The sequence below is a fragment of the Nasonia vitripennis genome, chromosome 5 (genome assembly GCF_009193385.2).
Source record: "Nasonia vitripennis strain AsymCx chromosome 5, Nvit_psr_1.1, whole genome shotgun sequence".
In the NCBI taxonomy this organism is placed as follows: Eukaryota; Metazoa; Arthropoda; class Insecta; order Hymenoptera; family Pteromalidae; genus Nasonia; species Nasonia vitripennis.
Window position 1 is genome coordinate 27,471,398 of NC_045761.1, and position 24,831 is coordinate 27,496,228.

Consider the following 24,831-nt stretch of genomic DNA (forward strand, 5'->3'; position numbering starts at 1 on the left):
AATAACCTGGCTCTTTTAAATAAGTGAACTTTTTAATAATGGTTACAATTTTTCACACTACAGGAGCCTGTAAAAAGTTCCAGTTGAGTATTCGAATAATCTCGTGCCTATAGGTAACCGAACGCACAACTTGACGACACGCAAGCCTTGGTGCGATAAAATAGCAACCGTCTCTTCGGCTCAATGTGAAATCAAGTGAACTCGAACTTTTCGTTCAATTCGATTGCTGCAACAAGTTGAATGCCGAGTAGGACATTTTCACGAACTGCAACGCGATAATGAATGTCATGAACTTGCGGCTCGTTAATGAATCAATAATAAAAGCAAAAACGCACCTGTAAAAACGTTTCCGGAGACAAGTTGACCAGAGCGTTGTGGAATATTTTGATTTCATTCGATGCCGACATCATGGCGAACAGAAGCAAGCCTTTGCTTCTCTTGTTGAGCACGAGCCAGTCCATGTTGAAGATTGCGTTGACTATGTAAGAGCTCTAGATAAATTTCAAATTATTGTAACCGGCTGTAGGAATAAAATATCAAACTCGTACGAATAGCGAACTTTTATCACCTACACTTTCAGACAACTTGTAGCCGTACCAACAGAATATGAAATTCTGAGTGAGCACGCAGACGAGAAAAACCAGCACGCCGATAAAGTCGGCGCTGAACAGTTCTTGTTTGGACAAGAAGTAGATGTTCGTGCACACGATGGATATGGTCGTCAAAAACTGTATGGTGACGACCTCGTAGAACGTGTTGTTCAGCTCCTCCACCGACCTGCGCATCGAGACAGCCTAATCAAATTGGTCTAACTAGTTAACGAACGCATAATATACTCACTCGTAAATTCTGCGATGATCCTGAATGCACTCTTTCAGCAGGCGAGCCTCGTGTCGCGAGGCGTCGAGGCAGCCCTCGTTTTTTCCCTCGACCACGCGGCTGGGCAGCTTTTGCAGCCTGTCGATGAAGATCATCGTGTGAGCATTGATTCGCTCGATAAAGTTGAAGATCAGACAGTCGCAGCCGACGTGGACCGTACTGGAAATCGCGTATCCGAACAGCTGGTAAGCGTAGGCTGTCCAAAAGCACGAGGGGAGGCTCCTGTCGCAGGGTGAGTAGCACTCGAATATCAGCGAGTTATTCGGATTTTCGTGGATCAAGGGATTCAGCGCATTGCCCAAACCGTTTACCAAGAGTAAGCTCAGCCACAGGTGCGTAATGAATCTAAAAAACCATTACAGAATATCACAACACAAAGAGCTGTGCAGCAATTATCGACATTGCGTCGATCATTGAAATTGCAAAACCTGGGCTAATACTTTTCGGCGCGCTTGGACTCGTTTATAATCGCACGTTCGTCTTGGTTCCTCGCGATGCTCCATCGCTCGTTCATGATACATTCTTTCAGCAGATGAATAACCTTGACCCTTCTCCACTGTAGATTCTTAATTTTGAGCAATCCATGCGAAAATATGACCAGCATGTACCAGCTCTCCAAGATCGAGGCATTGCTGGAGACGACGTTCTCTATCGATACGGTAACTACCAGTGCCAGTACACTGATGAAACAAAAGGCCGAGTAAATTCTGTAGCACATGTACTGCGAACGCAACTTCAGCGTCGTCGGCGTCCAAACCCCAGCTGCTTTGAGCAGTAAAAATGTCGCGGGAAAAACTTGGTCCTCTATACCAACTCGCTCGTTCCTCCTCTCGTTCGCTCTCGAGTTGGCGAGCAACTCTTCGGTTCTCAACATTATTTTTTAACGCTTTAGAAGTGCGTAGTGCAGCGCGTAAAATAAAACTGTATCTCGCTGTAAAGTACGATCCGTAGAGCAGCCCCCTCCACTCTATTTTTACGCAACTGGCGGAGCATTCGTACAATTTCAATATTTTATGCGCGTTCCGTTAGACGCGGGGCTATACGAAACATTATGCAACATTATTATCTCTTCCTTTTGAAGGAGAATAATAAACTAGCGTGCATAGCTATGGAAACACGGGTAAAAACACCGAGATGTGGTGAAAAAAAAAGAGGAACAAGAGTACTATGTTGTGGAATACGAGAGTGTAAGGAGGTGACTGTTAAAAAGTGTAAAATACTCTCACCTGTTATTTTCAAAAACTTGTATAACTCCGAATCAAATATTTGTCTGCAAATTTATTATCTACTTGTAGAAACCGTCTAACCTAATCTACGAGCTCAGGACTACTATTACGGCAGTGATCTTTTTCTCTCCAGGTACTGAATTTTCAAGCAAATACTGATTTCATACTCTCTATTCAAAGTCTTTCTCGTGTAATTTTCACTTCGACTGCTGCAGTAGATTAAACGCCGAATACGATAGTTTTACCAACTGAAATAGTACGATATTTTTTAACAGCGATTTGATTTTTTTAAAAAAAAATTAATCACACAACGAGCGTACTTTTAAGAAGGTTTCCGGTGACAGGTTCACCAGAACATTGTTGAACAATTTAACTTCATTCGAAGCCGATATCATCATGAATAGGAGCGTTTTCTTGGTTTTCTATTGCATCGACAACGCGAGCACTCTTGTCACAAACATACACGTTTAATATTTTAGTCAAGCAACAAATAAACCAAATTCACAACTCACCGTCTCCGGTAGTTTGTATCCGTACCAGCAAAATATGAAATTTTGCGCTAACACGCAACCGAGAAAAATGCAGACGGCGAGAAAGTCGGGGCTGAATAACTCTTGCTTGGACAAATAATAAGTGTTCGTGCAAATGATGGATATGGTGGTAACGAATTGTATTGTGATTAAGTCGTAGAACGTATCGTTCAAATCTCGAATCGATCTGTAAATAAATAATGTCGTGATTTTTTTAAAAGCAAGACGCTGTAAAACAGAGCTTGCGACTCACTCGTAAATTTTGTGATGGTCTTGGATACATTCTCTCAGCAAGAGTGTCTCGAACTGCGATACGTCGAATCCCTCTTTCAACTTTTCGGACTTAATAATAAAATACTTTACATTTCTATGGAAACATGGGTTATAACACGAGGATCTCGCGCGCGCGGAATGTAAGGGGACCAAATAGTTGTTCGCGAAAGCCGAAATCACTAGTGATGCGCAGCGAAAGTTCCGATTTCGTATTGATCTGATGAATTAATGGTATTTATGATACTTGCTAATCTTGATTATTGCAAAAGCAACTTTATGTGCATCACAAATATTCATAATGATACAAAAATATATGCATACATTATTCTTGATATGAAAAATTACATAGAGTCTGATCTCGTGATCGTATTCTTGATGTTTCATTTGTTTATTACTTCAAAACATAGCTTCATATCTTCATTTCCTTGTGGCTTGTACGTTGCAAAACTGTAAATGCTGAGTATGAAATTTTCACTATCTGTAAATAACATATTTTTTAATTAAAGGATATAGTATTCTATAAATGTATTATAACTAACATTAATAAACGATGCGGGACTCAGGTTGACCACAGCGTTATTAAATAGTTCTACTTTGTTTGAAGTTATTAACATCATGTAGACGAGCATTTTCTTGGTCTTCATATCTAACTCAACCCAATTAATTTTGGCGATGGCATCGACAAACGCTAAACTCTAACAACCAGACATTCAAACATACATTTTGTGTTTGTTCTGTAGTTATTGGTAAATATTTATCTGTATTTTATTCTTATTTTGTCTTTTTACTTACATTTACAGATAGTTTATATCCATACCAGCAGTAGAAGAAATTCTGCGCTAAGACGCAACAGAAATATGAAAATACTGCTATGAATTCAGGACTAAACAATTCTTGCTTGGATAGTAAAAATATATTTGTACACAAAACTAATATACTTGACAGAAATTGAAAAAAGACGGTTTCACAGAATGTATCGTTCAATTCTCGAATAAATCTACAAGAAAACAATAATTGTTGTATACGTCTAACAGTTGTATAATAATTTTCATAATACTGATATCGTATAACGCTTACATAAAAATACCTTGATGATTTTTAATGCAGTCTATGACGTAACTTTTCTCAAACTCCACTGTGTCGATTCCTTGATGTCTAATCCCTTTCACGAGAACTGGTAATTTCTGCAATCTATGCCCTAATATTTTCAAGTGAGCGCACGTTCTGTCTATAAAATTATAAATCAGACAATCGCAAGCCACGTGAATTACGTTGACAATCACGAAGCCGAAGCATTGATGCAAGTATGTAAGCCAAAAACAGACAGGACGGCTTCTATCGCAGATAGGATAAGCTTCGATCACCAATTTCTTGTCCGGATTGGCGCGGATGATTGGGTTCATTAAGTTGCCGATGCCGTTTGCGCAAACCAATAATGTACAGAATTGAGGTATTGCTCTGCGAAAACAAAATTATACTTGACAGAAACTTTATAAAACAATATATTAATGTTTCTTCACGAATCACATAGAGCGATATGAAAAAACAGATCAATAAAATATAGTACTTTTCCATAAGCTTCGAATGTGCTACTATACAGGATTCTTCCAAGTCGCGTTCAGCAAGCCATCGTTTTTCTCTAATCCACTGTAATAATTTCTCAACATTTTTCTTTCTTAAAATTATATTCGACGTTTTAGATATACAATTGGAAAAAGATATGACCAAGTACATGTTCTCCAAAAGCAATTCTAAAAACTTGTCATGCGCAAACGCGCAGTAGAGTACAAGTAAAATTATAAGGCTCAAAACCGTTGCAAAAGAAAATGCCGTATAAATTTGGTAACACAAGTATAAAGGTAACTTTAGAGAATAAGGTCTCCAAAATCCAGAAATTTTTAGAAAAAAATATGTTGTTGGAAAAATTTCGCTCATCATCGCGGTACCGAACGATTTTAATTCAACAGTTTTCCAGCTTGAAAGCGAATCGAACTATCATCTTCGAGATACCAAGTGTAAAAACAGCTCTACTACCTGCTTCATTCTCGTCTATCAATATTACATACGCGCCTTCTTGGGTAATGGTTAATTATTCTGCATCGATGCATTTGTATATCCTCAAAGGGAATTAATTATGACTCTGCATGTCTGTAGTATCGCGCAACGAGAACCTTGCATCATCTTAGAAAATAGTCAATAGAAATTCAGAAAGTTTATTTTACATTTGATCGTTGATACAGAAGAAGATTTAAAATACTGACTTATGCTATCTTGGGATCAAATTGTATAAGTATTACCAAATATGTTGTTACTGCACCTGCAAACTAAACAGAGCGTAAGCACTAAGTTTAATAACAAAGTACAAAGCACGTGCTTACCGATTGTATTAAAGTCGAATCTATTTGAAAAAATCCCGCAGCGGTAAACGAAAAATTGTGATGAAGTATCTGCATTGAAAATGTGCGAACCTAGAGAGAAAAGTATTAGAAATTTTCATGACTTTTTATAGGGTATCTTCCGTATACTTGCCATTTCACTGAGCGAATCGTCATCTACGCACATGTCACTTAAAGAAAGGCTATGCAAAATTTTCGAAGTGATCGCTGCCTGAAAGTAGGGAAAATAACGCGTTTTTTTAAATTGTTGAAATGTTATTTTTAAAATTACCTGTCTGCTTGTCCAGTTACAGCTCAAAACGATTTTCAGAACTGTAAAAATCTGTATGAATAGTAATGCAAAAAATAGAAAAACAGGAGAAAATCCCACGTTTTGAAATCCATATTTTGCAAGAGTGAATATGTAGAAAATCATTGTTGTTGAGAATATAAATGCTCCTATCGTAGTCACTATCTTAACGTGTGAGACAAATATCGGTTATTAATATTGATACATTTTAATATTGATACTACTTTCGTAATGCATATACTGAAGAGTATGACGTATTGACCTACCAACGTAATATAAAAAACGCTGTTAATTGCTTTTCCTATTTCACAAAGTCTTGCGTGCACTTGTGCTGCCATTTGCATGTATTCTGCAGGTGTTTTATTGCTGATTGGCATCTAGAGTTGAATTTCACAATTTACTTATTAAATATACTTAGAATACGTAGTAAGTTTAAATTGTAACAGCAAAAAAATTAATTACCCCCAGCTTTGTGTATTCGTGATTTACGAGTTTTAATATGCAAAAGTTGAGTCCTTTGAAGCGCTGACCCACGTTGATAATTAAAAATACAAATAATATTGTATTTGTCATTTGCACTAGGATTGAAAAATTTCCAAAAACTCGAAATGCCGTCGGAATGTCTCTGTAAAAAACAGACATTGTTTATTAGAGTGCATGATGTATATTATTTTTATAATGAAACTTACACAGAACTAACTACTAGAAATTCAGAGTTCAGTAAAGTATTAGAAACAAGCAGATAACAGGGAATGCTTAAAACACTTATTCTGAACATTAGCTTATAGTTTAAGGAATATCCCATTATTTTTAATATTTGATCTTGCAATGCCAAGTTATTGATAGCCAACATGAACTGAAAATAATGAATGTTTAAACAAATTAAATCTGGTAAAATGAGTATGTCCTCACCCTTCTGCTGTAGATTATTTTCATTATTGAGGCATCAAATATGCAAATCAAACTTGTAATTTGCCTGACACTGATCATTAACACCGCTAGTGATTCTTCTTCTGCACTAGAGAACAGAACATTACATAATAACGACGAATACAAAATACTAGTCTATATCAAAATATTGAACGAACTTACTCATACACATTTTTTATTATTATGCTATATTCATAAAAATATTTGGCGCTCACAATAAAGAATACGATGCTAAATGTTACGCTGATTGTATTAAGAGCATATTTTCTAGATTCTCCTGAATCGTTAAGCGTGAAAGGATAGATGCCTGATATACGAAATAGCCAACCAAGAGATTCAAGCACAGTGTATAAATCTTGTTGCATTTTGATGAAAGCAAACAATTGATTGAGTACAATTTTACTTGTTTTATCTAAAACCAGTAATGCGATGATCCTATAACTAGAAGTAATATTTCAAAAGCAACAAGAATGATTGTCGTCGATTTTCTACATACATGCAATAACCGTAATGGAATGAAACGGTTTAATCTGCTTGGTATTTTAAAAACACATCAATCAGAAAGAACGCAGGATATGATTGTCACTTTAATACGATTAAAATATTTTTAAAGTCACGCTTTTAAGGATAGAAGTTATAATCACCGAGTGAATACAAAGTTAATAATCCTACAAAAATTACTGATTGATGACTAATGTTCAATGACTTTTTCTCTGTCGTAAAACATCCCCTAAGTGCATACAAAAGTTTAAAAAGTTTAAATTCAAAGTTTCCTCGTTATATGTATATGACCATTTTATAAGGTTCTAATCAATTTCAGTAAATGCCAGGTAATGAAATTCCAACGCAAAATCTTTTTGCAGATTCGATATCAATGTACGATTCGCTATATTATATGAGAAGGAAAACAGATATTTCATCTCAAATCTAATGAGATAAGATTCTTTTCACACTCATCGTATTTATCTATTTTTTGCTATCTGAGTCTTAAAAAACCGAAGGCTTGAATATCACGCTTTTATTTCGCGTGTTAGTCGATCCACGGCAGTCAACCTCGACTGTTGTCTTTTAGTAAATCAGCTGTGCTTAAAAATGGATCTATGGATTTGGACTGTATTGGTAACTGTCTGTGTATGGCTATACTACCACTTCAAAAAAACTCTTAATTACTTTAAAGATCGGGATGTCCCATACGTGCCAGGATGGCCCATAGTGGGAAACATGGCTAATCCGATCTTACGCCGGAAACACGTGAGCGATGCCGTGTTAGACATGTACAACTTTCATCCTGAAGCGAAGTATGTCGGTGTCTTCGATTTTGTACGACCAGTGGTGATGTTGCGCGACATTGACCTAATCAAGTCAGTGACCATAAAGAACTTCGATAATTTTCCGGACCACAAATCGTTTATAGATGCCTCGCTGGACCCGTTGTTCGGTGGTAATCTCTTCAACATGGCTGGCGAGCAATGGCGCGAAGCTAGAAATCTGCTTAGCCCAGCTTTCACTTCCAGCAAGATGAAGGCAATGTACGAGCTTATGGTGAAGTGTGGTGAGAATTTTGTTAACCACATCTCCGAGAGGTCGGCCAAAGAAAATCGAATGATCGCGACGAAGGACCTTTTCACCAAGTATACAAACGACGTCATAGCCACTTGTGCATTTGGAATAAGTATTGACTCGCTCAAGGATCCAAACAATGAGTTCTACCATCTTGGGAAGACAGCCACTAATCCAGAAATTCTCACGCGCAAGTTTTTTATAGCTAGATCCTTTCCAAAAATCATGCGAATTTTTAACATAAAATTCGTGAGTGAAAGTACCGGTAATTTCTTCAAAAACATCATCAGCTCGACGGTTCGGATGAGGGATGAGAAAGGTATGAGCAGACCAGACATGATACAATTGATGATGGACGCTCGAGGAAAAGAGAGCACCAAGCATCTTAAACTGGACATCACGGAGATGACAGCCCAAGCCTTTATTTTCTTTTTCGGCGGTTTTGACACCACCTCGACGCAAATGTGCATAATAGCCCATGAACTAGCTATCAATCCAGACATCCAGAAGAGGCTACAGAACGAAATAGACGACGTCATGAGAGTGTCTAATGGAAAACCAACGTATGAAGCGATCAATGGAATGCCTTACCTCGACGCTGTTTTCAATGAGTCCATGAGACGCCATACGCAAGTTGCTTTCATCGACCGACTATGCACTAAGTCATTTGAATTGCCCCCGGCCTATCCAGGAGGTAAACCATTTGTCCTGGAACCGGGTATGAATATTTGGGTTCCTGCAACTGCTATTCATCTGGATCCCAAGTACTACGATAATCCGCGCAAGTTCGATCCTGAAAGGTATTATCAAAAAAAGGTGAGCATCAACGATGCAACCAATTTGGGCTTTGGAATCGGACCGAGAGGCTGCATAGGAAATCGCTTTGCAATACTGGAAATCAAGATTCTGTTTTTCTTTTTGCTGTCCAAGTTCAGTTTAAAACCCAATGAAAAAACTTCTCGGCCCTTGGTTTATAGCATGAAATCGTTTGTAGTATCTGCCGAGGGAGGATTTTGGCTTACGATTGAAAAGCGGAAATAAACTTAAAACATAAACTAAGACCTTGCTCTATTGTTAAATTTACGAAGATGTACAGTTTAGTTGTGAAATAATGAAATTACAAAAATTATGTATGAGGTAAACATCGTATAAGATAATAAAGAAAAATAAACACGACAATCTTGACCTCTGATTGTTTGTCACGGTCGAATCAATATATTCATTCCCTCCTTCTCTTGTCGTTGATACGTATCCCCTCCAACTACTGCGCCTCGTAGAGTGAACACACGCGTGAACGCACAGTAGCGCGCGTAACTGCGTAGTGCTATATTCGTTCTATGTCATCAGTGCGAGTCGTGAAACTAAATTACTTCAATGATCTGGGCGTCATTTACCTGCTTCCTCTGCCGATCGTGGGCAACATACTACGTTTCAGGTTTTACATAAGCAGAGCTCACTGCTGTGTTTACGATAGTCAGTAATAACATCGATTTATTTTCAGCACTTGACGTGTTTATTTTTCTCTATTGTTTTTATCGGTAGCTGGCCACTTTTGTCGATTCATCATACTATACAGAATTAGCGGAGTCACTTTGACTAGTCAGAATATCAGGAGGAGGAAACTCTTCTCGAGATGACATCATCAAAACAAACATTAGTGGTGTAGTTTCATCTTGCATCGTTAAGCACCTGGCGTGGCCTTGTTATGGATGCGAGGGCAATGATCGGTCACTCTTTTCCTCCTTGCACTCGCAACTTGCCTGTGAGACGGCATTCACTCGGAGCTTCTTGAACAAAAAATGTAACCGAGGTATAGAGGGGGAATTTCAGCTGTGAGATCATGATCTAGGCCGCTGCACAATATCTTGATGATCTACCGCTGCCAGCAGATAGAAGTGGTCGCTGTGGAGTGAATCCCCTCTCTCTGTTCCGCGTAACGACGGCGCAGAAACTCGAGGTTGTGAAACCGGTAAAAGGCGCACGTGTTGGCTCAGTCGCATTCGAGTCATTCCTGAGATCGACTGCACGCTTTCTTGTACTGCTGCAAGTTCTACTGCGCTAGAGGGGTCCAAAAATGGACTTGCTAACATTCGCCCTGATCGTCGTAGCTTGCTACACGATTTACTATTACTTCAAGAATAATCTTGATTATTTCAAGAATCGAGACATTCCGTACTACCCGGCATGGCCATTGCTGGGCAACATGGCCACGCCGTTTTTCAGACGGAAACACATCTCCGACCTGGTTCGAGACATGTACAACTACAACCCGGACGCCAAGTACATCGGAGGCTTCGACTTTGTCCGACCTGTTATCGTGCTGAGGGACCTCGAGCTCATCAAGAGTGTCGCCATCAAGAACTTCGACAGCTTCCCTGATCACAAGTCTTTCGTCGATGACTCCCTGGACCCGTTGTTCGGTGGTAATCTCTTCAACATTGCCGGCGATAGATGGAAAGAAGCAAGGAACCTGCTCAGTCCGGCCTTCACCTCCAGCAAGATGAAGGGTATGTTCGAGCTGATAGCTCAGTGTGCAGAGAACTTTGTCAAGTATCTGGAGGAACGACCGGCTTCGGAGAATAAAATGATCGCCACCAAGGATTTGTTCACCAGGTACACAAACGACGCGATAGCTACCTGCGCCTTCGGCATCGCCGTCGATTCGATGAAAGATCCTAAGAACCAGTTCTACGTGCTCGGAAGGGAAGCCACGAATCTGGAGGGTCTGATGACTGTCAAGTTCTTCATCGCAAGGGCCTTTCCGCAGATTTTGAAATTCTTTCGGATAACATTCGTGCGAGACGAAATCGTCAAGTTCTTCAAGGACATTGTGGGTGCGACAGTGGCCATGCGCGACGAGCAAGGCATCAGCCGACCGGACATGATCCAGCTGATGATGGACGCGAGGGGCAAGGAGAGCAAACATCTGAAGCTGGACCTCACGGAGATGACTGCCCAGGCCTTCATCTTCTTCTTTGGTGGTTTCGACACGACTTCTACTCAGATGTGCATAATTGCTCATCTTCTGGCGATCCATCCCAACGTCCAGAGGAAGCTGCAGGAGGAGATCGACGAGGTCATGCGGAAGCACCAAGGCAAGCCTACGTACGAAGACATCAACGGAATGGCCTATCTGGATGCCGTCTTCAACGAATCAATGAGGCGTCATACACAGGTTGGATTCATCGATCGGCTTTGCACCAAAAAGTTCGAGCTACCACCGGCATTACCTGGTGGAAAAGGCTTTACTGTACTGCCCGGCATGAACATTTGGATTCCCGCGATTGGTATTCACATGGACCCTAAATACTACGACGATCCTGAGACATTCGATCCCGAGAGGTACTACGAGAAGAAGGTCTCCATCAACGACGTCACCAATCTAGGCTTCGGTATTGGACCGAGAGCTTGCATCGGAAATCGATTTGCCATTATGGAAACTAAACTTATGTTGTTCTTTTTACTTTCTAAATTCAACTTGGTCGCCAACGAAAAAACAGCCAAGCCTTTTGTCTACAGTAAGCACACGTTCTCTATTGTAGCCAAAGGCGGATATTGGTTGGGAATCGAGAAGCGTAATTGAATATTCGTAACATTCGATAATGTAAGGCTTGTGCAATTTTTTGTTAGGACAATTATTTAAAAAACCATTGCATTGACGTGATGTGATAGCTCGTGTGTTGAGTAGATGAATGTTGATACTAAAAATCTGAATGAGATTAAAAACTGTATAAATTTTGTATTTTTATTGCAATAAAAATATGTATGTAGGAAACGAATCTTACACCCAAACAAGTGTTTATGTACATCTATCCTTTGTCAAGTTAATTCCAATTAAAATAATGCTATCTATACTTCCAAGTACAATAATTCCAAAAAAGTTAAAAATGACTGAGTGTTAGACGTATGTAAATCGGTGTAAAACCGATTTGCATAGTTTAACATTCAGTCAAACAAAAGGAAAATTGATTTGAAACAGACACTACGACGCATTTTAGCCAAGTCATATTTGATAAAAAATAACAAGCCTGTACGTGACGGAATTAGTCGCGCGCTGCGCAAATCATCTTGGCCAAGGTCGGAAAACATAGGCGTCTGCTTCTTTTGCTGGAAGGTATGTAAAGTAGGCTTGCTTGAAGAGAAGGTTCGGAAACTTGCCGAACTCCATAGTGCGCCACAATTCGCTACCGGTGTTGACGGTGCCTTGGCGCAAATTTTCATAAAACTGGCTTTTCATTCTTCTTATCTACAGCGTATTATATTATTTTCGGCATAACTGAGAACTGTATTATATATTGCAACATTCATACAATGATACCGCACTAGTACCTTTCTTTTCCAATGTCGTGCTCTGTTGAAATCTATCTTATCGCGATCTTTTTTCGCGATTTTCAGGTACTCCGCGCGAATTTCGTTCTTTGCTCGGTGAGCTTTGGCGTTCCATATTTTTATCGAGTTTTCCATTAACTCTTCTGAAAAGGTGCAATAATCAAATAATTCGACTGTCGACTGAAACTATAACTATAACTGTGCAATCGATATTTTTACTTTTGTATTTTTCTGTGAAACACATGCCCCTGACTCTGTAGGAAATCCAGTACGAAAGTTGAGGTATTTTATGGTAATCGGGTAGCTTCAGCGAGACGAAGCCTTCGTTGGTCATATTGTCCAATTCTCGCTGAAATCGTTAATTGAGATTAAAAAAAATATTCATCATCGCGTAAAAAAACCCATTACATACGCGCATTCTAATCATCAGCTTGCCCTGCAACCGATCGAAAAAGCTCATGCGCCTTTTTGTTTTTTCCTTGCGTACACTGCTCTTGGCAATTTCAGGTTCAACTGTTGTTGTTCCAGCTTCGTCGCTCGCGACTTGACGATCGGTATTAGCCTCGTCCGCGCCGTAAATGCTCGGTTTCTCGAGCTGCGCCGCACCCGTCAATTGTCTGCTCTTCGCTGAAGACCTTCTCTTCCAAGATTTCTTTTTATTCGACGATTTATCCATCCGCTCAGGCATCGGTTCTTGCGCAACAGGCGGCGCCTCGACACTTGTCGCTACGACGTTTGCACTCGGTACCCGCGGAACGTACGGAAGATGCGAAATCGACCGGCTGTGGATCGGCGTGTTGTAAGGAGTCTGCATCGTCACTGCCGACACGACTGTTTGATTCGGATCGATGTTTTCCTCTTCTGAGCTGATCGATGCAACCTTGGCGATGCCGTCGATGTGCAGGAAGGACTGCTTCTTCATCGATTTCAATTTGCGCTGCCGATCGATCCAGCTTTGACGCTCTTCGTTCCGCTTGACGATTCTCCGCTCGTACTTGCACTCGCAGACGGGCTTCATGACCCTCAGTTTTCTCGGTTCCTCGGTTTTCTTCCGGAGCTTGGTGCGCTTGTCCCAGCAAGGAAGGCTTTCGCGCGTTTTCGTGAAAAATTCCGTCAGGTAGGGATCGGTAAAGGCGTTTTCCCAGTCTCGGGCGCGGTCGTCTTCTTGCGAATTCATAACTAGCCGACGAATTTTGATTTTCGATAAGTGTGAATAGAAATCGTCAGCACGAGTTGTACCTATAGTGCTATTTTCTTCGCTGTTTTCCTCTTCTTTCTCAGTGCCGGCCCCTGCGACGGCTGCAGCCTTGCCAGCACCTCCGCACACTTGCTTCTCGTAAGGCGAGTCGTAGAGCTCGTATTCCGGGATGTACTCGTCGCTCCTCCGGATACTTGGCTCCGGTGTAAGCCAACACACTCCCTCTATCACCTTCTCCGCGTTGGTTTCATCCGCATTTCTCCCCATGGTTTTCGCGAGTCCGCCGATGCCGTAGAGTAAAGTTTTGCGCTTGTTGCGGTTCTCGCGGCAACGGCAAGGACGACCACCAGGACGTACCGGGATCTCCTCGGCGGGATAGTCGGGAGGATGACGGTCGACGAGGTAGGCAATCGTACGCTCGATCGGTAGCGCCTGCTCCGAGGCTGTGCGATATCCGTAAGGCCCGCCGTCGGAGGCTAAATTTTATAAAATAAATATTCTCTATTTTTTCGCAAAAGTAAAAGTATGGGTATAGCGAAAGCAAAATAAACTCACATGATTTTTCTATCGATGTCCCTTCTCGAATCGCATCCTTTGTAGGCATTTTGAAAGTTGTTCCATATGTCTCTTTATCACTAGTTATTCCTTTCCTAGATGACTTTCTCTTCCTCTCCGCTGCGACACTTTTCTTCACTTTCACATCATCCTTCGGTTTACTGATTTTGTTTCTCGAAAACTTGCGGGAGCTTCTCAATTCGCTCGAAAGCTTGATATTTCTAGATTCACGCTCGCTTTTGTCATATCTTCTCTCAGGCTTGGCACACGTGGTTCTCGTCAGGTCTAGCTGCAGAAATTCCGACAAACTGTCGCAGGAACAGATTTTACCAGTTATTCCCTTTCCCTTTTTCGCCAATTTTTCAGAAAACTTATCCATGCATCTGGTCTTCGATTTCATTCCGCACTTTCTGCATACCGCCTCGGCACCCTGAACAAATAGAACGCGTCATTTTCTGCGAGAGAAGCATAGACCTGTAGCTCTCACCTCTTTTATATCAACGGGCAAACCGATTTGTTCTTCGACTATTTCATCCATCACATCGATCCTTAATTCGACCTGGCTATCTTCGCTAATGCAGACACCAGTTTCGTCCCCACAGCCGCAATCGTCCTCCTTCACGCACTCGAGTTCGCCCTCTCCACACCCACAATCGCCCTCAGCTTCATCCTTCCTACCGAATTCTCCGCAGGAATAAGCAGGTCCCTCCTTCGGTCTGAACTTTTTTCCGTAGCACATCCCCTCGTCCTTTCCTCCACCCAAGTTCACCATCTCCAGCTCCTTCTCCTCGTCAGCGCAGCCGCAAGGAGGAACGTTCCTGATCCCGACTATTTCGACATCGGGACGCAGGACCTCGCGATCCACGTGTTCCAGGGTTTTCGTGACGCCGGCCACATGCCTGACGATCTCGCTGTCAATCGTCGTCGCGTTGCCCGCTATCACGAGGTCCTTGACGTGCTTGTCGTGCGACGGGACGTAAGGCGGTTCGCTCGCCGAGGAGACACTCGCAGCCGGTGAATGCATCGCCAGAGCGCCAATCACCTGGCTGATATCCAAATTTAATCAGCCCAAGTCAGTGCAGTTTTGGTATAGCTACCAACTCACGTCTTGTTGCTCTCATCGGTGAGGACTCCGTCGATGACTTGATGCGGCGTTTTGGTCGCGTGCCACCTCAGGTGCGTCTTTCTTGTCTGTCTGCAGGCGCAACAGGCGTCGCACTTCCGTTCCGGTTCGAAAATTTCCTGAGCGATCCTGCCAACCTCGCTGGTCAGCCGATTCGTTTCCTCCGTCATCTTGAAGAAGTCTGCCTCGACGTCCAGCAGGTAATGCTGCAGCTTTAGGGAGAGATTCTCTCTACCGGAAGGGAAACTTTTGTGAGGACTTTCAGGCAGATTCAAGGCGGCGAAAAAAGCTTGGTCGGTAGTTAAAGAGCCTGTCTGGTTCAGGAGCTTGCGGTACTTGTAGGGACAGGGTGTTGGAGGACTCGTCCAGTCGGCTGTGCAAAGAGTTTTTTATGCTTACTTCCTCGTACGGAAAATGATTCTAATCGCAGATACTTGGCTGATATTAGTTTATTTTAGTACGAGGTATCGAGAATAGAGTATACAGATAACGGACTAAAGATTTCTATCGAGTTAGATATATATCGTTTCATGTGTCTTACTTTGTATTGGAAAAGGTTGTGCAACTTGTTTATTTTCTTCTGCGACGGCATGAGAAGGCTCTTGCTCACGAGTTTCAATTTTTTCGGCACCATCCTCGGTATCTACATTTTCTGATGTGTCACCTGCTATTTTTTCCGCAGTATCTCGATGATCATCCGTCTTGGTCTCTTCGACGCACTCCTGATCGCTCTTTTCTTTCGGTATTTTTTCCTTCGCTTTATCACTGTTCTTGCTGCTGATAGTTGCTTTTTTAGATTCAATTTCTCCAATCGTCTCGTCGCGACCAATCTTGTTGTTCGCAGCTTCTTTTCCTGCCACTTGCTTCGGTAGAATTACGACAGGTCTGGGAATAGCAAAGAACTTTTTCCGCCAATCGATAAGCTCTGTCTCGTAGAGTCTCCAGTTCGGCGGCAAGTGCAACTTTTCAAGCAGAGGAGATTCCATCTTTTTGGCTCGAAGCGCCTGGGGTGGCTTTGCTAAATGCGTCAAATCAACATCGCGATTTTAATTCTCTGTAATATATTATAAGGGTCATCGTGGAATGGGACTCGAACGCATTACGTTTCGGCGGGAGTTTCAATTTGACGACTGGCGGGAGTCTTTCATGCAGCGTTAAGACGATTCTCGGCAGTTCGAGGAAAGCTATTCCGGACAGAATTATTCGCTCGCTGCAGCTGTAATCTCGGCCTGGGGATCGTCGAAAACAATGACTGTACCTTTCTTCAATGTGTACCCATCGATTAACGATTAGACTTCACGATTAGATTGATAACGCACGATAATCTTCGTTATCGAAGTAATCTCCGTTGATGGCTCTGTAGACCTCGTAGAGAAACTTGATCGGATCAGCGCTGAATTGGTTGAGCAGCCTCGAGACTTCCTTCGGCTCTATTTTGACCTCCTCGGTCATCATGCCAATGGCGAAGAGCGAGTTCAGAGTTCTGCTGGTCGTCTTTTCCTCCTTGTCTTTGAATAGGGAATCCTCCAGTTCCTTGAGCTTTTGCAACTGCGATCATTCAATTCCAGCTTAAGATATTTCAGCTACCAAATGATCGACGAAAATCGGTCGAACCGCACCAACCTGGGGTATCGAGAAATCGGTATACCAGTACGGCTTGCCGCCCTTCCTCAGCCTCGTCTCCTTGCTCTTGACTAAATTCGCGTCGAGTCACGTTTGTGTACCAGGCAGATGAGAAACATTCTCGACTCACCTCTCCTTTCGCCGATAGCGGCCCACCGATCCATCCTCTGCTCGTACTCCATCTGCCTCCTCCCCCTCAGGATCTCCCTCATCAGCTCCAGAGCGCTTTCGGTCGCGTCCTTGTCCAGCAGTAGTCCCCCAGGCTCTTGCAACGACTGCAGACTGAGCTTGAGCGCAGAACTGGACCTGGGACTCTTGGCGCCATCCTTGGGTCGAGGCTGCCGAGGTCGTTTGGAGATCACCTGCTCGCGGAGACGGAGAGCCGGACACTCGTGCAACGAACCCAAGCTTTCGATGCTTAGGCTAATGGCAGCTTTGGTTTTCAGAGGAGGGTTGTCCGGAGAACAACAGAAGCCGTAGGGTTTGCTTGAGGGCTTGTTGTCCTGACGTCTGGACCTTGATCAATGAAAACTTGGTTAGGAGAGATTTGTGGTTTGGATGGTAGAGTCGACGAACCTTTTGCGAGGCATTGGGGATCGGGATGCTCGAAAAGAGCGCGTCGAACTTTTAGATCTCAATGACCAGTTCGATATTGCCAGGCATCGATGCTTGCGACTTGACAATTTTGTATGTAAATATACCACTAATTATTCATGTTTAAATTGCGTTTACTATTTTTTTCTTTTTTTTTCGTAATTTTAGAAATTTATATTTTCTTTAAAATTTACATGACATGACTTGTTGATTTCAATCACTTGAACTTGTCTGCGTGCTTACTTTCGTTTTCACCTAACCTTTTTTCTAAATAAAACAAGTAAACGTATATCATAAAGTAAATACTAATGATATACGTATTTTTTATTGTAAAATATAAATATACAAAGACGTATATCAACTATTCAAATTTTAACGCGTCAAGTGGCGCATGCGCACTGCCTCGAATTCCATTGATGATGCATCATATGGTACACTTTAGACACCCTAACCTTCCCATTCATTCAATTAGAGGCACCTACTATACTATAGTTCCCCGATCGAAGCGCCACGTTTTTTACTACGCCCCTGTTGCTGTAGCGTTATTCTCTCTCTCTCTCTCTCTCTCGCTCGCTCGCGACTCGCGACGTGTGTGTGCGCTTGGACGCGGTTAGGTTGATGCATACCAGGGCGTTGTCATCACTTTTTCAAGCCACACACGCCCTGTTTTTCGTTTGTTTTCCATCGACAATCGGCCGTCAAGATGCGGGGCGACAATAGTTTAAGTCAAGTTTTGCTCGTCGGACTGCTCCTCGCTATTCTTGGAGCTTCTTCAGGTGAGTTTCCTCTATTTTTCTTCGATTAACCTACTGGGAGCCGTAACGTTTTTCTCGATTACATTTCAATCGGGGTAAATTACTCATTAGGGAGTCTGCGTTAGTCATCCCATGTTTTTGTCGCTGCACAAACATTATTTATGCATATTTGCACAAAATTATTGTTGCAAAGAGCTTGCTTTGATATGTAATTAAAACAACAACCAACCATAACTCAACTTTGCAGGGCAAAATTTAAACAACACTGCTGTGTGGTGTACCGTGTCGGACAATGAACAGAACAAGTGTGAAGCATTTTCACGAGCGGTAGACAGAGAAATTTCTACGTTCAAGAACTACTATGTTTCAATAAAGTGTAAACGAGCCTTCAACAAGGATGAGTGCATGGAACTCCTTGACCATGAGAAGGCTCATCTCACTACTCTTGATGCCGGCGAAGTATTTGTTGGTGGAAGATATCACAGTTTAGTGCCTATAATGCAAGAGATCTACGAAAGCGGAGTAAATTATCAATATGCTGTTGCTGTAATTAAGAAAAACACGATGCCTGAAGTGACGCATATAAGAGATCTTCGTGGAAAGAAAGCGTGCTTTGCTGGAGTTGGAACACTGGCAGGATGGGTCACACCTATTTACACTGTAAGTTTCAGTTAAATGCATAATTATTCATTTCAAAGACTACTCAAAAAACTATAATGGTGCAAATGTGTTTTTTTAGTTGATGAAAGACGGTGGAATGGAAATTATTGATTGTAACAATCATGTGAAATCCACGATTAAGTTCTTTGGTCCAAGTTGCGCTGTCAATTCATTGATTAACAAGTACAATCCACTTGGAGATAATTCCGACCAACTGTGCAAACTTTGCATCGGCAAAGTTCCAGGAGGAAAATGCACAAATGCAGATCCATACTCAGGGTACGAGGGAGCCTTTAGATGTCTACTTGAAGCTGGTGAAATTGCATTCCTTGTGCATACGACTGTTCATGAAATGACCAGCACCAACTTTGATCTTGGTGAGTATCTGATGATAAATTATGAAATAACTTGGAAATTGCATCCAAGCACTATATCAACTTGTGTTCAATTTTTTTTTCATTCTAGCTTCTGTATCCAAAGATCAGTTTGAACTTTTGTGCAAAGATGGTACTCGCAAACCTGTTGATGAGTATGCAAGTTGCCACTGGGGCCAAATTCCATCCAATGCTATTATTGTTTCATCAGCAACCGATCAAGACAAAAGGAAACTCTACCAGAAATTCCTTGAAGAAGCCGTTAGAATACTTGGAACGCGCGAAAACAATACTAATTCTTATAACAATGAATTTTACAACAATAAATTTGATAATCGTCAAGGCAAAGAAAATGACGAAAACAACCATCAGGATGAATACAATCAATATAATAGAAATTATGACAATCGCAATAATTACAATGACATGAGTACTTGGAATTCCACTGGATTTTTCGATAGAGACAGAAGTAGGTACAACACACCAGAACCAAATATTCAAACAATGGAAAAGTTTCACTTGTTTGAATCCGCTCCTCGTTATGGTCGTCAACATAATCTTTTATTCTCGGTAAGATATTTTAAATCAATTTGAATTCTTGATTGTTACATATTTTTTGTAATTTTTATTTTACTCCATAATTTAGGATTCAGCAAAGGACTTTGTTCGTATTCAAGAGTCAGATCAAACTTTTTCAGGATATTTGAAAGAAAGTTTGGACATGATATACGCCGTAAGACGGTGTCCAGTAAATAGAATGACTTTGTGTGTAACTTCAGAACCAGAATTAGAGAAATGCGTTAAGATGAAGGTATTTTATATTACACATAATTTTGCGAAATTTACGATAAGCAGAGGACTATTTTAAGTTACATATTTCATTTTTCAGATCGCTATGAAAGCTCAACTGCTGAAACCAGAATTATTGTGCCTGAAAGGTCACAGCCAAATCCACTGTATGCAGGCTATACAAAACGGGTCAGTAGTGAGAAAATATCGAGGATTGTAGAAAATATTACAAATTTATTGTTTAGCACGAAAAAAATAATTCATTTTTCTTATTTGATAGGCAAGCTGACGTGACAGTATTAGACGCTAGTGATGTATACACTGCGGGTCTGCGCTACGATCTTGTGCCTTTTGTTTCCGAGGTCTACAATCTCGGAGCGCCCAGCTACTACGTGGTCGCAGTAGCCAAGGAAGAGGACGACAATACGGACCTCACCTACCTGAAGAACAAGTACACTTGTCATCCTGGAATAAACACTGCCGCCGGTTGGGTATATCCACTGGCCTATCTGCTCTCCAACAGTTGGATTCGAGGCTACGGGTGCGATTCGGTGCACGCCGCTGCAGAATACTTTTCCAAATCTTGTGTACCTGGCGCTCTGAGTCCTGAATATAACACAGGTAAGACTCAGCGAAGAAATTTTGGAAATAACAGCTAAATATGAACTTTCGTTTTTGTTCAGGTGTGCCTTATGACAACATGTGCGATCTCTGCCACGGTACCAAAGACCGTTACTGCCGTCGCGATGCCTCCGAAGACTACTACGGCCACACCGGTGCTTTCCGCTGCCTCGTCGAAGGTGGCGGTGACGTAGCCTTCGTCAAACATACGACAGTCGCCGAGAACACGGACGGCAAACGTCGCGAGTTCTGGGCTCGTAATACTTTCACTAAAGATTTCCAGCTTTTGTGTCCTGACGGTACGCGCAAATCCACCCTCGAATACAAGACGTGCAATCTGGGTATGGTAGCCGCCAACGCTGTAGTGACGAGAGGAGGATATTACGGTTACAACGAAACGCAGGTAAGAAAGAATTTCCAATATGTTTGAAATTTTTAAAATCTATGTGTACCACGTTCTGGTTATGTATAATCGTGAATTGTTGCAGATAAATGCTTACACGAACCTTCTGATCTACGCGCAACAATTCTACGGTCGCAAGGAACAAGACGAGTTCACCTTCGGTATGTTCTTCAGCCAGCCGCCGTTCAGCGATCTAATTTTCCAGGACGCGACTCAACAGTTGGCTGTTATTCCGCCTGAGAAACGCGAGTTCAAGGCCTATTTGGGGCCCGATTTCATGAGGGCCAGGCGAATAGTCGACTGCACCGCTGGCGTCTCTGCTGTCGAGTATTCGCTTATCGGTACCATCAGCATGATACTACTGACAATTGTGCTGGGTAGTTAATTCTAATTTTTATTTTATTTTTCCGTGCACGAAAATACGAAATTTTGTACTGTTTCTACTTTTTACACGGGAGAGATTTGGCTGACTTGAGATTTTTGTTACATCTTTCATTTTATCGATGCTTTAACAGTGCAGAGACATGTTTGACATAGGAAAGTGTTCATTGTAGTGCCTTTAACAAAATTAAAAGCAAATATTTTACACATTAAACTCGCGAATGTTGCAAAGTTGAAAAATTGATCATTATGTATACCGTATTTATTTGACGGTTTCAGACTAAATTACTTTTAAAAAAGTTAATTTTTTCTCTCCCTAGTTAAGTCGAGAAAAACTCAATATTGTACATATCTTTAAGGAATAAGTATAATTTAGTACAAAACTCACTTTCAAAGTGTAGTTAATAGTTAGTAAAAGAATGAGTTAACTGATAATCCATTCTTTGACAGATCTGCTTGCATATCTCAAGTATGCATACATTAATACTTCCATTGCTTTTTACTGAATGAGTGAATAAGTGAATCTCAAGTCGCTTTCGACTACATGTAACGTAATCCGTCCACAATCTAGATTAAAATTGTATTCTATACACTGAGAGACATATGTATAAGTATTTAAGTATTTACTATGTATTTTATACCGTCCGTTTCATCTTTTTATATTGAAATTGCGATATTTTATAACTACACAAGCGTCCTTCTATGCGTCAATTGGACTTTTATAAGAAAAAAATGTTTATTATTGTAATAAAATAAATGTTGAAAAAGTAGCTCAACGTTGTTATTATTTGCTGCAAGCTTCACGTTTGTTGTCGAATCAGTCCTTCGTTCCCAATCGTGTATGCTCAAATTTCGAAAACATCAAAATTCATCGTACTTTTTCAGAATGACATTAAATTAAACAATAAACAAATAAAAAAAAAATAGCGAAAAATGGCTGCAGCCAGTAAACCAAAGAATCCACCGCAAACTGCTGCAGGGAGAAAGAAACCTAAAAAAAGCGCAAAAGCAAAGATCAAGTACGTATGCAAACCTTCGAAGTCACGCGAGTAAATGGAATACAAATTATAAAAGTAGACGTTGAATCCCCAGAAAGAAACCGCGAAAGCTGCGACTGAAAGGATGGTTGAAGTCACCGGAGGACTGGGCCAAGTTCAACGCGTGGGCGGCCGTGAACGCGTTGCCCCGAAAGCAGCCCGAACCGGAGCCCATCGTGCGTAAACCGCCAAACTCCTCGACGTGCCCTGACTCACGAATTCCCTCTTTCCCTCAGATCCGACCATCCAAGCCTTTGCCTCGTCTAAAAAAGCGCATCGCCATCCTGTCGAAGCCCCCTCCATCGCACGGAGAAGCTCAGCCCTGCGTGACTCGAGGCGTCTCGAAAGCAGCTCTGAAAGCCAGAGCAAGTCGCCGGACGAAGAAACTCGCGAGGCCAAACTGGAAGGACGATCCGGACAACTGTCGCGAATGGAAGGTCTCCAGGGCGGCGTTGCTGTACGAACCCAGTGAGAATATCGCGAATATCAGTCGCCCGGTGCTGAGGGCTGAACCCGAGGACTGCAGACCGGCTTACGCGGTCTCCAGAGGAGCAATGAAGAGGAAGACCACCGAGAAAGACGAGGAGCTTGCGAGACCGAAGAGGGCCAGGGGGGCTGAGCCGGCTGGAGAGGAGAAGAAGAAGAAGAAAGACGAGGAGGTGAGACTGCGTATTTTTAATCGATTTCAAGCATCCGAGTCACGCTTATCGCTTGATCGTCAGTTGTCACCATGGGTGGACTTCCTGTCGTTGCCGGCGTACCGAGTTCTGAAGGACCAGGAGTCCGAGCAAGCCATCAAGTGGAAGGTGAGGATCCTGGACGAGATGGAGGTGCGAGGCAAACAGGCGCTCGAGGAGCAAAGGAAGAAGCGGGAGGAGGAACAGGAGCGACAAAAGAAGATTCGGGAAGCCGAGGCCAAAGAGGCGGAGCTCGAGGCCCAGAAGAGCAAGTCGACCGTCGGCGGAGAAGAGCAGAACGTCGAAGAGGAGGAACAAGAAGCCGAAGGAGAGCCGGCGGGAGAGGAAGAGGAGCCACCTGCAGAGAAGGTGGAAGTAGATACAAAGTCGAAGTCGCAAGTGCAGTTCGGGGAGGAAAAAGTTGAGGAGGACGAGGAGACCAAGCGAAAGAGGCGGATGGAAAAGGAGCCGTGGCGGTTCACCGATTCGACCTGCAAAGAGTTTCCGTTGAAAATTCCCCAATACGCTCTGAATTACGAAGGTTGCTACACTTTTCACGTCTTCTAGATCCTTAATTATTAAATCAAGCGTGTCCCTATAGAGATGTACATTTTTGTTCGCTGTTAATAGCCACGAAGAAAATCCTGCTATTGTCGCAACCGAAGGAGAGAAAGGCAGAAGATTGCATGGAAGACCCATTCAAAGTCAAGGAATCGGCGAAATCAGCGAGCGCGTCTCCGAAAATAGAGGAATTGGCGAAGCCCAAGTATCCTGTGGAGCCCAAAGAGCGACCTCCACCTCGCGAGAAGGACCAGTTTGGACGGCCAATCTTTCCACGGCCGGTAAATTTTTATATTCTAAAGAGTCTATCCTATAGTCTTTACTATGCGAGTACGTCATTACTCTCCAATACTTGTGTCAAAGGTCTACGGCAAGGTACTGCCGAAAGTCGAGCCGTACCAGATGGGCGAGTGCAAGGACGACAAGAAGGACAAACAGGGCGACGAGGCTGAAGGAGGAGCCGAGGGTGTCGAGGAAGAAAAGGATGACAATAAGAAACAGCAAGAGAATCAGAAGAAGAAACCGATCGATCCAATCGCGAATGCGCCGACGATAGATCCGATCTTCGATCCCTCCGGAGCCGCCAAACAGGCCCGAGAGAGAAAACGCGCTGCGGAACAAGCGGCTGAGAGTAAAGAAAACAAAGCAGAGAAGAGTGTGGAAGAGAAAGACGAAGAAGTTGCCGATGCACCGGAAGTCGTCGTTGACGAGGCTGGAAATGAAGACGAGAACGAGGAGGAGTGAACCAACATTGTAAAACTATATCGTTAAAATAAAATACATCGTCGTTTAGATCCTTATACACTTGTGATGTCCTGTCTCCAGCACAGCCCATCGAGTGGCATTTGCAATATAGTTTGACGAGTTGATATGCTCAAAAATAACATTTCCGCTCTATAGACTTGTTCCTCCGACATCGTCGTCGTGTACTGACCTCGCATGAATTTTTGCACACTGGCGTCGGTCTGGGGATTCCCTCTTTACCGATGTGCACGTATGCACACGTTTCCAAACATTATTTTAGATATTCGCAAGTTAATTATCAGCATTCCCTCTGTACCGATTTGC

The 24,831-nt window shown here is 42.3% G+C and overlaps 8 protein-coding genes across 13 annotated transcripts; 4 read left to right on the top strand and 4 right to left on the bottom strand.

The window, feature by feature from the left end:
• Window positions 1-214: 214 nt before the first annotated feature.
• Or114 (odorant receptor 114) lies at window positions 215-1,753 on the bottom strand. The gene is made up of 5 exons (NM_001190599.1): window positions 1,320-1,753; window positions 841-1,224; window positions 573-777; window positions 336-491; window positions 215-265 (listed from the first exon to the last, which is right to left on the bottom strand). The coding sequence occupies exons 1-5, from the start codon at window positions 1,751-1,753 to the stop codon at window positions 215-217; spliced, it is 1,230 nt and encodes a 409-aa protein (NP_001177528.1).
• Window positions 1,754-3,317: 1,564 nt separating this feature from the next.
• Or113 (odorant receptor 113) lies at window positions 3,318-4,846 on the bottom strand. The gene is made up of 5 exons (NM_001190598.1): window positions 4,476-4,846; window positions 3,986-4,366; window positions 3,701-3,905; window positions 3,448-3,603; window positions 3,318-3,386 (listed from the first exon to the last, which is right to left on the bottom strand). The coding sequence occupies exons 1-5, from the start codon at window positions 4,844-4,846 to the stop codon at window positions 3,318-3,320; spliced, it is 1,182 nt and encodes a 393-aa protein (NP_001177527.1).
• A 127-nt stretch (window positions 4,847-4,973) lies between these two features.
• Window positions 4,974-9,513, bottom strand: Gr5 (gustatory receptor 5). 3 transcript variants are annotated; one of them, XM_031930883.1, is made up of 10 exons: window positions 6,686-7,413; window positions 6,506-6,611; window positions 6,283-6,449; window positions 6,056-6,218; window positions 5,860-5,970; window positions 5,576-5,758; window positions 5,438-5,515; window positions 5,287-5,376; window positions 5,170-5,232; window positions 4,974-5,089 (listed from the first exon to the last, which is right to left on the bottom strand). In XM_031930883.1, the coding sequence occupies exons 1-9, from the start codon at window positions 6,886-6,888 to the stop codon at window positions 5,170-5,172; spliced, it is 1,164 nt and encodes a 387-aa protein (XP_031786743.1). In that variant the 5' UTR covers window positions 6,889-7,413; the 3' UTR covers window positions 4,974-5,089. The 3 variants fall into 3 exon arrangements, with proteins under 3 accessions (XP_031786743.1, XP_031786744.1, NP_001164387.2); XM_031930884.2 differs by lacking the exons at window positions 4,974-5,089; window positions 6,686-7,413 and adding an exon at window positions 9,270-9,513 and having other exon boundaries at window positions 5,108-5,232; window positions 6,506-6,606; NM_001170916.2 differs by lacking the exon at window positions 4,974-5,089 and having other exon boundaries at window positions 5,108-5,232; window positions 6,686-6,949.
• On the top strand, window positions 7,556-9,275 carry CYP9AG3 (cytochrome P450 9AG3). Its single transcript, NM_001172538.1, has one exon. It carries the CDS (start codon window positions 7,616-7,618, stop codon window positions 9,122-9,124), a length of 1,509 nt encoding a protein of 502 aa, NP_001166009.1. The 5' UTR covers window positions 7,556-7,615; the 3' UTR covers window positions 9,125-9,275.
• Window positions 9,514-10,073: 560 nt separating the features above from the next.
• On the top strand, window positions 10,074-11,875 carry CYP9AG4 (cytochrome P450 9AG4). The gene has a single exon (NM_001172539.1). It carries the CDS (start codon window positions 10,158-10,160, stop codon window positions 11,664-11,666), a length of 1,509 nt encoding a protein of 502 aa, NP_001166010.1. The 5' UTR covers window positions 10,074-10,157; the 3' UTR covers window positions 11,667-11,875.
• On the bottom strand, window positions 11,810-18,106 carry LOC103316198. Of its 4 annotated transcripts, XM_008208614.4 has the most exons (14): window positions 17,488-18,106; window positions 17,042-17,427; window positions 16,912-16,982; window positions 16,608-16,836; window positions 16,392-16,517; window positions 15,830-16,306; window positions 15,271-15,661; window positions 14,653-15,211; window positions 14,166-14,595; window positions 13,652-14,086; window positions 12,825-13,591; window positions 12,632-12,761; window positions 12,413-12,555; window positions 11,810-12,329 (listed from the first exon to the last, which is right to left on the bottom strand). In XM_008208614.4, the coding sequence occupies exons 1-14, from the start codon at window positions 17,499-17,501 to the stop codon at window positions 12,147-12,149; spliced, it is 4,341 nt and encodes a 1,446-aa protein (XP_008206836.1). In that variant the 5' UTR covers window positions 17,502-18,106; the 3' UTR covers window positions 11,810-12,146. The 4 variants fall into 4 exon arrangements, with proteins under 4 accessions (XP_008206836.1, XP_032456784.1, XP_032456783.1 ...); XM_032600893.1 differs by lacking the exon at window positions 16,912-16,982; XM_032600892.1 differs by lacking the exon at window positions 16,912-16,982 and having other exon boundaries at window positions 16,608-16,911.
• On the top strand, window positions 18,096-22,258 carry LOC100117029 (carboxylesterase clade D, member 3). Its single transcript, XM_001601325.6, has 9 exons — window positions 18,096-18,281; window positions 18,508-18,920; window positions 19,000-19,297; window positions 19,386-19,864; window positions 19,941-20,105; window positions 20,184-20,272; window positions 20,364-20,704; window positions 20,767-21,107; window positions 21,193-22,258. Exons 1-9 carry the CDS (start codon window positions 18,209-18,211, stop codon window positions 21,490-21,492), a joined length of 2,499 nt encoding a protein of 832 aa, XP_001601375.2. The 5' UTR covers window positions 18,096-18,208; the 3' UTR covers window positions 21,493-22,258.
• Window positions 22,259-22,268: 10 nt separating this feature from the next.
• On the top strand, window positions 22,269-24,563 carry LOC100679096 (neurofilament medium polypeptide-like). Its single transcript, XM_008208613.3, has 6 exons — window positions 22,269-22,507; window positions 22,581-22,701; window positions 22,762-23,184; window positions 23,248-23,743; window positions 23,833-24,044; window positions 24,127-24,563. The coding sequence occupies exons 1-6, from the start codon at window positions 22,422-22,424 to the stop codon at window positions 24,505-24,507; spliced, it is 1,719 nt and encodes a 572-aa protein (XP_008206835.1). The 5' UTR covers window positions 22,269-22,421; the 3' UTR covers window positions 24,508-24,563.
• The last annotated feature ends 268 nt before the right edge of the window (window positions 24,564-24,831 follow it).

Bases quoted from the DNA above. Each gene is read 5' to 3' on its own strand.
- Or113 (NM_001190598.1), bottom strand. From the start codon at position 4,846: ATGATGAGCGAAATTTTTCCAACAACATATTTTTTTCTAAAAATTTCT. The intron at 4,367-4,475 runs GTACTATATTTT...TTGTTTTCGCAG, and splicing joins CATTCGAAGCTTATGGAAAA to AGCAATACCTCAATTCTGTA. The intron at 3,387-3,447 runs GTTAGTTATAAT...TGTTATTTACAG, and splicing joins GTCCCGCATCGTTTATTAAT to ATAGTGAAAATTTCATACTC.
- Gr5 (XM_031930883.1), bottom strand. From the start codon at position 6,888: ATGCAACAAGATTTATACACTGTGCTTGAATCTCTTGGTTGGCTATTT. The intron at 5,377-5,437 runs GCAAGTATACGG...TTTTCTCTCTAG, and splicing joins ACGATTCGCTCAGTGAAATG to GTTCGCACATTTTCAATGCA. The intron at 5,233-5,286 runs GTAAGCACGTGC...CGCTCTGTTTAG, and splicing joins ATTCGACTTTAATACAATCG to TTTGCAGGTGCAGTAACAAC.
- LOC103316198 (XM_008208614.4), bottom strand. The intron at 14,596-14,652 runs GTGAGAGCTACA...CTATTTGTTCAG, and splicing joins TGCCCGTTGATATAAAAGAG to GGTGCCGAGGCGGTATGCAG. The intron at 12,556-12,631 runs GTAAAAATATCG...GCACCTTTTCAG, and splicing joins TTTCACAGAAAAATACAAAA to AAGAGTTAATGGAAAACTCG.
- LOC100679096 (XM_008208613.3), top strand. From the start codon at position 22,422: ATGGCTGCAGCCAGTAAACCAAAGAATCCACCGCAAACTGCTGCAGGG. The intron at 22,508-22,580 runs GTACGTATGCAA...TTGAATCCCCAG, and splicing joins AGCGCAAAAGCAAAGATCAA to AAAGAAACCGCGAAAGCTGC. The intron at 22,702-22,761 runs GTGCGTAAACCG...TCTTTCCCTCAG, and splicing joins AGCCCGAACCGGAGCCCATC to ATCCGACCATCCAAGCCTTT.
- Or114 (NM_001190599.1), bottom strand. From the start codon at position 1,753: ATGTTGAGAACCGAAGAGTTGCTCGCCAACTCGAGAGCGAACGAGAGG. The intron at 492-572 runs GTAGGTGATAAA...AAATTTATCTAG, and splicing joins GCTACAAGTTGTCTGAAAGT to AGCTCTTACATAGTCAACGC. The intron at 266-335 runs GTGCGTTTTTGC...ATCGCGTTGCAG, and splicing joins CTCCGGAAACGTTTTTACAG to TTCGTGAAAATGTCCTACTC.
- LOC100117029 (XM_001601325.6), top strand. From the start codon at position 18,209: ATGCGGGGCGACAATAGTTTAAGTCAAGTTTTGCTCGTCGGACTGCTC. The intron at 20,705-20,766 runs GTAAGACTCAGC...GTTTTTGTTCAG, and splicing joins GAGTCCTGAATATAACACAG to GTGTGCCTTATGACAACATG. The intron at 21,108-21,192 runs GTAAGAAAGAAT...GAATTGTTGCAG, and splicing joins ACGGTTACAACGAAACGCAG to ATAAATGCTTACACGAACCT.
- CYP9AG3 (NM_001172538.1), top strand. From the start codon at position 7,616: ATGGATCTATGGATTTGGACTGTATTGGTAACTGTCTGTGTATGGCTA.
- CYP9AG4 (NM_001172539.1), top strand. From the start codon at position 10,158: ATGGACTTGCTAACATTCGCCCTGATCGTCGTAGCTTGCTACACGATT.